This window comes from Dreissena polymorpha, chromosome 2 (genome assembly GCF_020536995.1).
Source record: "Dreissena polymorpha isolate Duluth1 chromosome 2, UMN_Dpol_1.0, whole genome shotgun sequence".
Taxonomy (NCBI): Eukaryota; Metazoa; Mollusca; class Bivalvia; order Myida; family Dreissenidae; genus Dreissena; species Dreissena polymorpha.
In genome coordinates, this window is record NC_068356.1 from 108,628,318 (window position 1) to 108,644,821 (window position 16,504).

General features: G+C 37.0%; 1 protein-coding gene across 1 annotated transcript in view; it reads right to left on the bottom strand.

Moving 5' to 3' along the window:
- Positions 1–16,504, bottom strand: part of LOC127869971 (uncharacterized) — a 96,980-nt gene that overhangs the window by 40,777 nt on the left and 39,699 nt on the right. The window contains 5 exon segments of the mRNA XM_052412630.1: positions 241–566; positions 1,885–2,079; positions 10,336–10,499; positions 10,850–10,929; positions 12,855–13,011. Coding sequence (XP_052268590.1) covers positions 241–566; positions 1,885–2,079; positions 10,336–10,499; positions 10,850–10,929; positions 12,855–13,011 — 922 coding nt within the window.

Here is a 16,504-nt window from a genome sequence, read left to right on the forward strand (position 1 = left end):
ACCGTGATTGTTTCTTCAAAGTTAATCTGGGATTTAAAGTAAATTTATAATATAATACATACATACATGTGTTGTTCATTTCAACTACCAAAATAAACTCATAATTGGTCAAATGTTCAAGAGATGACCTAACATTACTTTTCCACAGGATGTACCTAATTCTTGGATGGCAAGAATATTTTGAAAATCAACACAGTGTTTTCATGAATCAGTCATCAAAAGTTTAAAATGTTCACTCACCACTCCCGCCTCCTGCACCCCCACCATTACTACCTCCACCCCCTCCTCCTTCTCCTATTGTGAGAGTGCAAGGTTTTACGCTGCTATATTTTTCTTTACACCAAGATTTCCCTACACAAGAACATAGTGGCAGGGGTGTTGTTGTGGGGCTATCCGTGGTAGTCGTAGGTGTGGTTGTGGTTGTAGTGGTTGTGGTTGTGGTTGTAGTAGTTGTGGTGCTGGTAGTGGTGGTGGTGGTTCCGTTTGGCTCCTGAACCTCCAACCATGGCATATCCATATCATCAGTTGTGTGCTTGACCCCCACATAGTAAGGCGTATCTTCAGTTCTGAAATACACCATATCTTTGGAAGTTATGAGACCTGCTCATATTGTGAACAAAATTGTGATATTATCTATGAAGAAATATTTTTAAATGTATAAACAACCATGATATACTCATGACAAAGAAATATAAGCCTGAATGGCCAATCGATTAGCGAATAAGGTAGTCTAACTCTAAAGTCTATTATGAAAAATTATTTGCAAAAATATTAGTTTTTGATGATTCCATTAACTGTAGATTTACAGTATTACCATCTCAAGACATGTACAGCTATAAAACAAGAATATTAAAGAAACTGGAGGTCGCTACCTGATGTTGCGCATTGAAATCATGGGAAGAAGAAGAAAATGTGGCAATTACTCTACAAAATCAACAGACCAGAACTTCCTCACTTCTACAATCTTCACAAGGTTTTTAGAACATTAGAGACAGTTATGGACAACTGCCGTTTCCGCTTCAATCTTTTGAGCAAGTTTCATGCTGAGCTGGTCAAAAGAGTGACATATGGAAATGTTTCCATGGTTTTCAGTTCCAAAAGCCATATAAAGAAAACTTCCCTGCTCCTGGTTCTCATGATTTTCAGGTTTTCAACAGACCAGAACCATTTTTGAACTTGGCAGAAGAATCATTAGATCAGATGTTGCATCTAAGCTTTATGAAGATTGGACAAAAAACATGACTTCTAGAATGTTCACAAGGTTTTGCTATCTCCATATAAAGAAAACTGCTCTCCCTCCATCCTTGAAAGCAATTGATTTGTAGGACAATTTACCAACTTGACCATATTCCAGCTGAGCAAAGATAAAACAGATACATTAGAACATTAGAACAAATGGTCTTAGCAAGTTTCATGCTATTGAGCAAAAATAGGTGACTTCAATAGTATTCACATGCTTTTTATTTAGTTTGTCAATTGATATTGTTTTTGATCCCACATGACCCACTTTCAACTTTGGCAGGAATATCATAGGATGAAATGTTTAGAACAATTTTGGTGAAGACTGGGAAATAAATTTGGCCTTAAAAGTGTTCTTGACGTAACTGTTGACAATGCATGACAAACAATGTGCAAAAGGTTATCTCAAAACCTCACCTGAAACATCATTTAATAGGAATGGCCTAAACAATATTTGAATGTCAACCCTATTATCTGCATATACAGGTTCATCATTCCCTACATTAACTTGTACTTGTAGATTAAGAACTGTGAACCATTCAGTCAGTTGAATGTTTGTAAGACTGCAGGTTTGTTGAATGGTTTCAGAAGTGGGCTCATCACCCTGTCAACCAGTATAAGGGCTGTGTATGATACTATACACACATGTTGAGGTCCTGTATACTGAAGAAGCAAGTCCATCTGTTGGGTTGGTCAGTCATGAAGGTTGTCCGAGGTGGGGAAGTGTCGTTTTCAAAGGTCAAGTCATCCATATAAGCCATCATTTCATTCATCCGTTCAGCCGAGAGAGGAAGGACACAGTTGAAATCATGCTTCCAAATAGTTGGCGATTCCCAAGCACTGAAAACCAAATATCTTTGACACTAAAAAAGAGTTCTTAGTATACAAAACTTTCTTAAGAATTTTTTTTATTTGTACAGAAAAATGCATTTACTTAAATACGCTCCAAATGGCTCAGACTTACCATTTGTGTATAAAATAAAAAAAATAAAAATGTCATTTACACAAAACGTCAACTTTACTATACACATGTTTTATCTAGAAAGATAGACCCAGTAAAGATAAACATAGTTCTCATAGATAACTTGTAAAAGAACAGACTAAAAATACTAGACTTTATTTCAGCAGTCGAATGGAACCCTGGATGTGTCCAGTTTTGACCCTAGGTTCATTATTTGATGCAACTAAGAAGAGGGCTAATATAAGAGTTATGAGTAGAGGGTTAATATATGAGTTATGAGTAGAGGGCTTATATACCAGTCATGAAAAGGGCTAATATACCACTTATGAGAAGAGGGCAAATACAGCAGTTATGAGTAGAGGGCTAATATACCAGTTACGAGTAGAGGGCTGATATACCAGTTATGAGAAGAGGGCAAATACACCTGTTATGAGTAGAGGGCTAATCTACCAGTTATGAGTAGAGGGTTAATATACTAGTTATGAGTAGAGGGCTAATATACCAGTTATGAGTAGAGGGCTAATATACCAGTTATGAGTAGAGGGCTAATAAACCAGTTATGAGCAGAGGGCTAATATACCAGTTATGAGTAGAGGGCTAATATACCAGTATTGAGTAGAGAGTTAATATACCAGTTATGAGTAGGGGGCTAATATACCAGTTATGAGTAGAGGGCTAATATACCAGTTATGAGTAGAGGGCTAATATACCAGTCATGAGTACAGGGCTGATATACAGGTTATAGGTAAAGGGCTAATATACCAGTTATGAGTAGAGGGTTAATATACCAGTTATGAGTAGAGGGTTAATATTCAAGACATGAGTAGAGGGCTAATATACCAGTTATGAGTAGAGGGCTAATATACCAGTTATGAGTAGAGGGCTAATATACCAGTTATGAGTAGAGGGCTAATATACCAGTTATGAGTAGAGGGCTTATATACCAGTTATGAGTAGAGGGCTAATCTACCAGTTATGAGTAGAGGGCTAATATACCAGTTATGAGTAGAGGGCTAATATACCAGTTATGAGTAGAGAGCTAATATACTAGTTATGAGTAGAGGGCTAATATACTAGTTATGAGTACAGGGCTGATAAACCAGTTATGAGTAGAGGGCTAATCTACCAGTTATGAGTAGAGGGCTAATATACTAGTTATGAGTAGAGGGCTAATATACCTGTTATGAGTAGAGGGCAAATAAAAGAGTTAAGAGTAGAGGGTTAACATACCAGTTATGAGTAGAGGGCTTATATACCGGTTATGATTAGAGGATTAATATTCCAGTTATGAATAGATGGCTAATATACCATTTATGAATAGAGGAATAATATACCAGTTATAAGTAGAGGGCTAATCTACCAGTTATGAGTAGAGGGCTAATATACCAGTTATAAGTAGAGGGCTAATCTACCAGTTATGAGTAGAGGGCTAATATACCAGTTATGAGTAGGGGATTTTTAATATACCAGTTATGAATAGTAATGAGTAGAGGGTTAATATACCAGTTATTAATAGAGGGCTTATATACATGTTATAAGTAAAGGGTTAATAAACCAGTAATGAGTAGAGGGCTTATATGCCGGTTATGAGTAGAGGGTTCATATATCAGTTATGAGTAGAAGGTTAAAATACAAGTTATGAGTAGAGGGCTAATATACCGGTTATGAGTAGAGTGCTAATATACCAGTTATGAGAAGTGGGCTAATAAACCAGTTATGAATGGAGGGCTTATACACCAGTTATGAGTAGAGGGCTGATATACCAGTGATGAGTTAAGGGATAATATACCAGTTATAAGTAGAGGGTTAATATACCATTAATGAATACAGGGCTAATATACCTGATATGAGCAAAGGGTTAATATACCAGTTATGAGTAGAGGGCTAATATACCGGTTATGAGTAGAGGGCTGATCTACCAGTTATGAGAAGAGGGCTAATATACCAGTTATGAGTAGAGGGCTAATATACCGGTTATGAGTAGAGGGCTAATATACCAGATATGAGTAGAGGGCTAATATACTAGTTATGAGTAAAGGGCTGATCTACCAGTTATGGGAAGAGGGCTAATAAATGACTTATGAGTAGAGGGCATATATACCAGTTATGAGTAGAGGGTTAATATACCAGTTATGAGTAGAGGGCATATATACCAGTTATGAGTAGAGGGTTAATATACCAGTTATGAGTAGAGGGTTTGTATATCAGTATGAGAAGAGGGCTAATATATGAGTTATGAGTAGAGGGCTAATATACCAGTTATGAATAGAGACCTGTAATGAGTAGAGGATTAATATACCATTTATGAATACAGGGCTAATATACCTGTTATGAGTAAAGGGTTAATATACCAGTTATGAGTAGAGGGCTTATACACTGGTTATGAGTAGAGGGTTAATATACCAGTTATGAGTAGAGGGCTTATATACCAGTTATGAGTAGAGGGCTTACATACCAGTTATGAGTACAGGGTTACTATACCTGTTATGAGTAGAGGGCTAATATACCAGTAACGAGTAGAGGGCTAATATACTAGTTATGAGTACAGGGCTGATATACCAATGATGAGTAGAGGGCTAATAAACCAGTTTTGAGTAGAGGGCTAATAAACCAGTTATGAGTAGAGGGCTAATAACCAGTCATGAGTAGAGGGCTAATATACTAGTTATGAGTACAGGGCTGATATACCAATGATGAGTAGAGGGCTAATAAACCAGTTATGAGTAGAGGGCTAATAAACCAGTTATGAGTAGAGGGCTAATAAACCAGTTATGAGTAGAGGGCTAATATACTAGTTATGAGTACAGGGCTGATATACCAATGATGAGTTGAGGGCTAATAAACCAGTTATAAGTAGAGGGCTAATATACCAGTTATGAGTAGAGGGCTAATATACCAGTTATGAGTAGAGGGCTAATATACCAGTTATGAGTAGAGGGCTAATATACCAGTTATGAGTAGAGGGCTAATATACCAGTTATGAGTAGAGGGCTAATAAACCAGTTATGAGTAGAGGGCTAATAAACCAGTTATGAGTAGAGGGCTAATATACCAGTTATGAGTAGAGGGCTAATATATTGGTTATGAGTAGAGGGTTAATATACCAGTTATGAGTAGAGGGCTAATATACCAGTTATGAGTAGAGGGCTAATATACTGGTTATGAGTAGAGGGTTAATATACCAGTTATGAGTAGAGGGCTAATATACTGGTTATGAGTAGAGGGTTAATATACCAGTTATGAGTAGAGGGTTAATATTCAAGACATGAGTAGAGGGCTAATATACCTGTTATGAGTAGAGGGGTAATATACCAGTTATGAGTAGAGGGCTAATATACCAGTTATGAGTAGAGGGTTAATATTCAAGACATGAGTAGAGGGCTAATAAACCAGTTATGAGTAGAGGGGTAATATACCAGTTATGAGTAGAGGGCTAATATACCAGTTATGAGTAGAGGGCTTATATACCAGTTATGAGTAGAGGGCTAATATACAGGTTATGAGAAGAGGGCTCATATACCCATTATGAGAAGAGATGAACAGACAGACTGATGAAAGGACAGATGTATGAACAGACTGACTGGTGGAAGGACAGATGGATGGAGAGACAGACTGATTGAAGGACAAATGGATGGACAGACAGATGGATGGACAGACAGACTGATGGAAGCACAGAGAGACTAATGGAAGGACAGATGTATGGACATAAAGATTGATGGAAGGACAGATGGATGGACATAAAGACTGATGGAAGGACAGATGGATGGACAGACAGACTGATGGAAGGACAGATTGATGGACAGACAGACTGATGGAAGGACAGATGCATGAACTGACAGACTGATGGAAGGACAGATGCACGAATCCACAGACTGATGGAAGGACAGATGGATGGACAGACAGACTGATGGAAGGACAGATGGATGGACAGACAGACTGATGGATGGACAGATGCACGAACAGACAGACAGATGTATGAACAGACAGACTGATGGAAGGACAGACAGACTAATAGAAGGACAGATGTATTGACAGACAGACTGATGGACGGACAGACAGACTGATGGACAGACAGACTGACTGATGGAAGGACAGATGTATGGACAGACAGACTGACAGAAGAAGAGATGGACAGACAGACAGTTTGTCATGTTTATTTCAGAATATCTCACTATAAATGCTATAAGATCGTGGTAAAACAAAAACATTTTTCTATGATAATTTGTTACAGGATAACCCACAGTCTGCAGTAAAGATGCATGTTATATCTTGAACACCCACCTAATATTCAGGTTAAAAGCATAACACCTACCCAATGCAGAGGTAGATGGCATGACACCCACCTAATGTAGAAGCACACAATGTCACACCCACCTTATGTTGAGGCACATAATGCCAAACCCACCTAATGTAGAGGCACACAATGTCACACCCACCTAATGTTGAGGCACATAATGTCACACCCACCTTATAATGAGATTATAAGCATAACCCCTAAGGTTGAGGTTACAAGCATAACATCTACCTAATTTTGAGGTTAAAAGCATAACATCCATCTTATGTTGAGTTTATAGCATAGCTATCCCCTAATTTAGAAATAGATAGCATAACATTCTCCTAATATAGAGGTAGATATTAAACACCCACCTTATGAAGAGGCAAACAGTGTTTAACCCACATTACTAAGCGGTAGGAAGCATAAATTTTCTTAATGCAGAAGTAGAAAGTATAACACCCACCTAATGTACAGATAGAAAGTATAAAATGTACCTAATGTAGAGGTAGAAAGTATAACATGTACCCTATATAGAGTTAGAACATTAAACAATCACCTAATGTAGTGGTAAGAAGTATAACATGCACCCTATATAGAGTTATAACAGTTAACACTCACCTAATGTATAAGTAGAAAGTATTACATGCACCCTATATAGAGTTATACCAGTTAACACTCACCTAATGTAAAGGTAGGAAGTATAACAAGCACCCTATATAGAGTTATAACAGTTAACACTCACCTAATGTAGAGGTAGAAAGTAACATGCATCCTATATAGAGGTAGAACAGTAAACACTCACCTAATGTAGATGTAGAAAGTATAACATGCACCCTATATAGAGTTAGAACAGTAAACATTCACCTAATGTAGAAGTAGAAAGTATAACATGCACCCTATAAAGATGTAGAAAAGTAAAAATTTACCAAATGAAGAGGTAGAAAGTATAACATCCACCATATAAAGAGTTAGAACAGTAGAGATTCACCTAATGTAGAAGTAGAAAGTATAACATGCACCCTATAAAGAGGAATAACAGTAAAAATTCACCTAATGTAGAGGTAGAAAGTATAGCATCCACCCTATTTATAGGTAGACAGTAAACACTCACCTAATAAAGAGGTAGAAAGTATAACATGCACCCTATATAGAGGTAGAACAGTAAACACTCACTTAATGTAGATGTAGAAAGTATAGCATGCACCCTATATAGAGGTAGAACAGTAAACACTCATCTAATATAGAGGTAGAATGTAGAACATGCAGCCTATATAGAGGTAGAGCAGTAAACACTTACCTAATGTACAGGTAGAAAGTATTATGTGCACCCTATATAGAGGTAGACAGTAAACACTCACCTAATCTAGAGGTAAAAAGTAAAATTTCACCCTATAGAGAGGTAGAACACTAAACACTTACCTAACATAGAGGTAGAAAGTATAACATGCATCCTACATAGAGTAAGATCAGTAAATAGAAAGCATAACATGTACCATATAAAGAGTTAGAACAGTAAAAACTCAACAAATGTAGAGATAGAAAGTATAACATGCACCCTATCTTGACTTAGAACAGTAAACACTCACCTATTGTAGAAGTAGAAAGTATCACATGCACCCTATATAGAGTTAAAACAGTAAACACTCAATTAATATAGAGGTAGAAAGTATCACATGCACCCTATATAGAGTTAAAACAGTAAACACTCAATTAATATAGAGGTAGAAAGTATAACATGCATTCTATATAGAGTTAGAACAGTAAACACTCACCTAACATAGAGGTAGAAAGTATAACATGCACCCTATATAGAGTTACAACAGTAACCACTCACCTACTGTAGAGGTAGAAAGTAAAACATGCAACCTACATTGAGTTAGAACAGTAAACACTCAACTAATGTAGAGGTAGAAAGTATAATGTGCATCCTATATAGAGCTAGAACAGTAAAAATCACCTAATGTAGAGGTAGAAAGTATAATATGCACCCTATGTAGAGTAAGAACAGTAAACACTCACCTAATATAGAGGTACAAAGTATAGCATGCACCCTATATAGAGTTACAACAGTAACCACTCACCTACTGTACAGGTAGAAAGTTTAGAAACCACGGTTAATAGAGTAACAACAGTAAGCACTCAAATAATATAGAGGTAGAAAGTATAACATGCACCCTATATAGAGTTACAACAGAAAACACTCACCTAACATAGAGGTAGAAAGTATAGCATGCACCCTATATTGAGTGACAACAGAAAACACTCACCTACTGTAGAGGTAGAAAGTATAGCATGCACCCTATATAGAGTGACAACAGAAAACACTCATCTAATGTAAAGGTAATAAGTATAGCATGCACCCTATATAGAGTGACAACAGAAAACACTCACCTACTGTAGAGGTAGAAAGTATAGCATGCACCCTATATTGAGTGACAACAGAAAACACTCACCTAACATAGAGGTAGAAAGTAAAGCATGCACCCTTTATAGAGTGACAACAGAAAACACTCACCTACTGTAGAGGTAGAAAGTATAGCATGCACCCTATATAGAGTGACAACAGAAAACACTCACCTACTGTAGAGGTAGAAAGTATAGCATGCACCCTTTATAGAGTGACAACAGTAACCACTCACCTACTGTAGAGGTAGAAAGTATAGCATGCACCCTATATAGAGTGACAACAGAAAACACTCACCTAATGTAGAGGTAGAAAGTATAGCATGCACCCTATATAGAGTGACAACAGTAACCACTCACCTACTGTAGAGGTAGAAAGTATAGCATGCACCCTTTATAGAGTTAGAACAGAAAACATTCACCTAACATAGAGGTAGAAAGTATTTCATGCATCATATATAGAGTAAGAACAGAAAACATTCACCTAATGTAGAGGTAGAAAGTATAGCATCCACCCTTTTTAGAGTTACAACAGTTCGCACTCAACTTATGCAGAGGTAAAAAGTATAACATGCACCCTATATAGAGTTAGAACAGTGAACACTCACCAAATGCAGAGGAAGAAAGTATAGTATGCACCCTATATAGAGTTACAACAGTAAACACCTAATGTAGAGGTAGAAAGTATAACATGCACCCTTTATAAAGGTAGACAGTAAACACTCACCTAATATAGATGTAGAAAGTATAGCATGCACCCTATATAGATCTAGAATTGTAACACTCACCCACTGTAGAGGTAGAAAGTATAACATGCACCCTATATAGAGTTAGGACAGTGAACACTCACCAAATGCAGAGGAAAGAAAGTATAGCATGCACCCTATATAGAGTTAGAGCAGTAAACACCTAATGTAGAGGTAGAAAGTATAACATGCACCCTTTATAGAGTTAGAACAGAAAACATTCACCTACTGTAGAGGTAGAAAGTATAGTATGCACCCTATATAGAGTGACAACAGAAAACACTCATCTAATATAGAGGTAGAAAGTATAGCATGCACCCTATATAGAGTTACAACAGAAAACATTCACCTAATATAGAGGTAGAAAGTATAGCATGCACCCTATATAGATCTAGAATTGTAACACTCACCCACTGTAGAGGTAGAAAGTTTTACAGCTACTCATGTAGAGGTATAAAGTTTAACTACAGCTATCCAAGGGCGCCTTAGTGAGAGGATATGGTTTCTGCTTAGAGACCAGGAGGTCACTCGTCAAATCCCCACTGTGAGTGTTCTTGAGATCTCTCCTACAGATACCAAGTACTGGTTCTACCCAGGAAATGGGCTTGAAGGCATTTGAATAAGCCTTAGACTACTGATGCAATCTAGCATAAATAAATTGGTTCATATAGACACCTATCTAAAGAAGAGGAAAAAAGCAAAGAACCCACCTGATATAGAGGTAGAACGTTACGTTATCTGTCTCTATAGTTATTTCCTGCTCAGGTGCTGGGGTCGTGGTGTTGTTGTCCAGGTCCACCTCTGGATTGTACGAGGACATGTTGAACAACTGGCTGAGAGTTAAAGACAGGGCCATTCCAACTTTCACTGTCACCTGCAGACAAAGAAGTTTTGAAGTGCTAACAAGTAACGTTTATTGAATTATAGCCTGCAAAGTAAAGAAATACATAAAATTCTTTTAAAAAATCATATTTTTAATATCACCATAAATATAGTTGACTTGTATCAACAGTATAATACTTTTTCATTATTTTAACCTGAAAAAAAGCATTTGTATAGAAATCAACAAATACGCACAATTAAATAATGTAATTTTACATTTTGGGGCTCTGAAACATTCATCTGTTTGAATTTCAAGCACTCATAAATAAAGCCGACAAAAGACAATATAAATATAAAAATCTTAAATTAGCAAACTGTGAAATAAAGTTCTGCAATGCTTACTGTGTGTATCATCATTGGATCTTCCCATTCTTGTGTCAGCCCATCTTTTAAAGTATCTTCGGTAATAAAATCTTTACGATCTGTTGATAAACATTTTAATGGATTATCAACAAAACCTCAAACTTCTCCATCTTGAAAAAATTCATGCTAGTACGCTAAACAAATGATAATATACATATTTTTTTATAGGCTTGCAAATCACAGACTTCCTATTTATTGAGAAAAAGACAGCTAAGCCAAAAAATGAAGTCTTAGAAAGATCAAACAAAAACAATAAAAAACACAACAAAAATCTACTGAAAACTACCATAATTACTCTATGTTTTCGGAGACGTAAAAATAATTATTTATTTTCGTGTCCGAAAACTTAGATACGAAAAATATTCACAAAATACAGGTTTCCAAAAACTTAGAGTCGAAAATTGAAGTGTCCGAAAATAGCGTCAATAGTATCAACGACTACCGGTAATAGCACGTGCTTGTAAAATACCATGCCGCAAAGTATAAATTACAGTTATATATGTTTGCACTGCATTTTAAATTATTTTAAATGCTTCATTTATGTGACAGAAAGTTACTACAAGGTTGTACTTTGACCAACGTGTTCAAAGATGAGCATGTGATGTACCGATACACGCTAGTATGAACCTGTAATTAACGCAATACAAAAGCAAACTATGAATTCTTTGTTTGTTCATTTCCGATATTTGTTGTCTAACACCTTCCATTGTTCGTGAAACTTGCAAAAGGGTGCATCACACTTCGAAGCGTTTAGTATTTGTCACAGTTATATTACTGAGATGGGGTTGTACCATTGCGGTAGATAATGGACCTGTTAATTGGCCCTACCCCTGGTAATTGTCATAAAGCTTATGCTATCGGGCGAAACTATTGTTTAATACCGGTTTACAAGGTTATTTACCCAATAACGCATATGTAATGGTCCGTTGCCCTCAGGCATGCACCTGCCATGTTTTATGATGTTAATCTGGTTGTAAAACCCCATGATCGAAGTGTCATTAGATATCGAAAACAGGACCGAAATTTGGTAAAATAGCGCTGTAAAATATACTGTCCCAAAACTTAGAGACATTAATTATGGACGAAAACTCGTGTGTCCGAAAATTAAGAGTCACGAAAAATAATTATTTTTGCTTAAAAAGGGGGTGTCCGAAAACTTAGAGTGTCCGAAAACATAGAGTAATTACGGTATACATGAAATAAGAAATACTATAAGGCACATTGACACACCATACACAAAATAAAAACTGAAATGAAAAACTGTACACAAAATGAGAAACACAATTAAACACTATGAAAAACTGTACATAAAATATGAAACACCCTAAAAAACTATGAAAAACTGTACACAAAAAAACAACAACAAGAAACACAATAAAACACATTGAAAAAATGTACAAATATTAGGAAACATAATTAACACTATAAAGTCATTACAAAAAAAATGAAACACAAAAAAACACTAGGAACAACTGTACACAAAATACGAAACACAATAAAACATTATCAAAAACTGTACAAAAAAAAGGAAAAAAAAACACTATGAAAAACTAAACACAAAATGAGAACACAATTTAACACTATTAAAAACTGTTTATAAAGTATGAAACACAATAAAACACTATGTTAAAACTAAACACAAAATACGAAAAAACAATAAACACAATGCAAAAACTAAACATGAAATTAAAAAACACAATTAAACACTAAAAGCAAAATAACAAAATACAATCAAACACTGAAACTGTAAACTTAAATAGGAAGGAAATAAAGCACTATGAAAAAACTGTACACATAATAAGAAACACACTAACACAGTATGAAAAACTGTACACAAAATAATTAACATAAATAAACAGTACGAAAAACTGCACGCACCATAAGAAATACTATGAGACATAATATAACACTATACAAACAATCAAACACTATGAAACACTATAATAATACTGCACTTTGAAATACTAAAGAAAGCGCCATATACCTAAAAATATGTCAAAATCCTGCTTCAAATCTTTCACTGGCAATTCCTTTCCTGAGTCGTCACGGTACTTGATATTGATGACGTTACTTGAGATTTCTTTTGCCTCACCATCGGAGCTGTTTGTCCACGTGTAGTAGTTCTTTGGTTGCCATACAATCTACATGTAAGGAATGAGAAGAATGAAAACAGCATAATTCTTAAAAGTTTGAACATTACTCAAAGCAGTTCTCACTTTTCAAGCAATGTAAGTGCATTATCATTTATGTTTAGAAAAATGTATAAACACTTGCAACTTCATATCCCATGTAGGTAATTTTAATAAAAGATCATTTACACAGGTTTTTAACAGTAAAAAAAATACTGAATGCATTGAGTGCTGGCTAGAATTCAACATTCATTAGAAAACAGGCTGAGAATTCAAGAATTGTACAAGAATGTTCAATAGTTCAATAAATATATAACCAGGCTGAGTGTATCAAAACTCATTGTACCAGAAAATAGATTCAGTTCACCAGAATTTAAGTAGCAATGTGTAACAAACACTGCTGCCCCGACAAAACCAGTCTGGACACAGACATATTCACTATATATTTTACAGCGGACAAAAAGACAAAGAACGGTAAATCAGCCAACACAGGTCTCAAGCAAAGTTCAAATTTTTACAATAAGATACATATTTGAGAACATAAAACAGAGTTTGAGCACGATTCTTCCTGTCGCTGAAGGGGATTTTTTTTTCAGAACTAGAGCAACGTCGGTTATTATCGACAGTTTAAGACATAAGCCTTACCCATGTCGATGACAGCCTGCTGCAAAAAGAAACAAAAGTTATACATAGAATATTTAACGGACACTCTTGCCATTGGTTGGTAAAAAATATCGGCACCAATTTGTATAAGTAAGAAAAGGGAGGTCATCATAAGTTGACTGTGGGGAGGGCGTTATCGACAGGATTCGGCTATTACCGAGATCGTACACTTTTTCAAGTAAACAATTTAAAAACTCTTCTAACTTGTCATTATTTAATTCCGTTTTATTGTGGGCAATTTAAACATAAAACAAGGTAAATCATTAGATCTATAACAATGCATTTTTGACGATCCCAAATTCATATGAAAATTTAAAATTGTGATATAATTTAAAACATTGCTCAGAAATGATAGAACATATTGTGGGAAAATATAAAATTGTTCATCAGTAGCCTTTTCTTATTTTCCAACATCATTGTCTTCAATCATCTGCAACAAAACTTATTAAATCCAAGGATTGTTCGGAAACTGGGTAAGTATCAAACGCTTGAGTGGGTTTTGGATCAGAACCGATGATGGACACACAGATCATGTCGAATGTATAGTCTTTCAAATGCAAAGCTCGCAGTGAAAAGGATAGAATTGAATTTGCTCGACAGGAATTTCTCACCTGTACAGCTTACATGCCACGATCGCGGACAACGTCGACATTTAATCTATTAGTCAGGATCTGTAAGGGCAACATCGGTTAAACAGCCTGGACAAATATTTCTTTCATCATAATCGTCATCAGACTCAGCGTACTGCACCTTCACATTTTCTTCCTCAGAAGACGAACTGCTTTCTTTCCTTTGTCACCCATTTCTACCTTTCTTACATCCTTTCTTACACCCTTTCTTACTTTTCAACGCCTTTTGTTCTTCCCTTTTCCTTTTCCTTTCTGCAATATCTCGTTTGCGCTGTGTTGCCATTTCTTCCTTTTCCTTACGTTTCTTTTGAATCTCTTCCTTTCTCCTCTGCTTTCTCTCATTTTCTTCTTCTTTCTTTCTTTCTCTCTCCTCAAACATTCGTAATGCTACTGACCCAGACAGCGCTTTTGGTAATTTTTGGTTTATTGAGGAACCAGATTTCTTCTTCTTTGGTTCTGGGACTGTTAATGACAGAAAAGCCGGAGAAACATAGGATTGGAAACCTTTAGGACCAGACACGATTCCCGAAGCCGATGTACCGGGAGTGGCTAGACCTGTGCCAAACGTTTGCACCAGGGCAGACACAGGGGCTGTGACTATGGCTTGAACTGGGGCTGGGGTCAGTTCCGGGACTTGAACAAGGGCATTTGCTTGTTCTATTACTGGCAGATGGACACAGGCCTCGTCTGGGACTTGGATAGGGGCTTGGGCTAGCACAACGACTGGTACATGGTCTTGTGCTGAGGCTTGGATGGGGGCATGGGCATTGTCTGGTACTTGGATGAGGGTTTGGGCACTGTCTGGTACTTGGATGGGGGCATGGGCATTGTCTTGTACTTGGATCAGGACCGGATCCTTTTCTGGGGCTTGGGAAGGGGCATGGGCTTGTTTTGAGGCTTGAACAGGCGCTTTTGCATTGTCTTGTACTAGGGCTTGGGCGGGAACTTGGTCTCGATCAAGGGCCATGGTGACAGGATTGGCAAGTTAAGTAGGCTCTAGTTTTGTTTCGTCTATCCCGGAAGGGTTCAACGAGAACAGTCCGGACCTTTTCAAAGCTGGTAATGGCGTCCCATGCTGCCTTGAACACTTTGGGAAAGTCCTTTTTTGTTTAAGTCTCTCCAATATTTTCCATTTGCCAATTTTTCAAGTGTCTCTTCAACGATGCCTTTATGAGGGAAAAAAATCCAGCATCGCATGGTTGCAGAATGTGGGTGGCGTTAGGCAAAAGACAATATAGAATGATTCCATTAGCGGCGCAGAATTCAGCGGCGCTCCTGGACATGTGAGTCGAATGTCCGTCAACGAAAAGTACAACAGGTTTGGTAATTTACTTTTGATTTACGTATTTTGAAAATTCTTCCAGAAATGTCACAAAGAGCTCATTGTCCATCAACCCATTAGAAGTATGGCCATATATAGCTTCTGGGAAACTGCTCAATCCGATATCGCGAAATCTTTCACCTGGATAGACAATCAATGGTGGGAAGCAGTCGCCAAATGCATTGAAGAATACCATGACCGTAATCTGCTGTCTGTTACTAGATTTAACGTTGTAAACATGTCTTGCAACCGTTTGTGCAAGAACTTTTCCAGATTTATAACAAAGAGGGAATCCACTCTCATCGGCGTAAAAATCCGTCGAGGGTCTTGAATCAAATCTTCATAATCATTTATTTCATCTTAAAGGTATTTAAACAGATTTGAATACCATGATTCAATCATAGCCATATAAACAAAGGCGCGTTGGTGCCCAAGTGTCATGGCGAAGCGCTCGCTTAAATCTGGATGACGGTTCTTGAAGGCATACAACCAATCCATTCCTGGTTTGCTGTTTTTAAATGGCGTTTTGCGCCCATCAACATCAATAATCTTTTTGACCTCGTTTAAAAGTTCCTCGCACGAAACCGGATATAAAATGGAAGCCATTAATTTGATATAATTCACCAACACGTCTTCCTCTGCTGCTGATAAGACCGTCGCTGGACCAGGAAGAGTCCTTACCTCCGGGACACGCCCACTCAGCTTGTCTAAGAGCGTTGACCTCGGCACACCAAACGTCATGGCAGCTTTGCGTTTAGACATTGCCTTACTTCGAACGGCCTCAATAGCCAGTCCCATTTTCGTTGGCGAATACTGGACTCTAACTTGTTTTGACATATCTGTTACCTGCAACAAAACAGATATTGCAGGTCAAATTAAAATGTTATGCAAA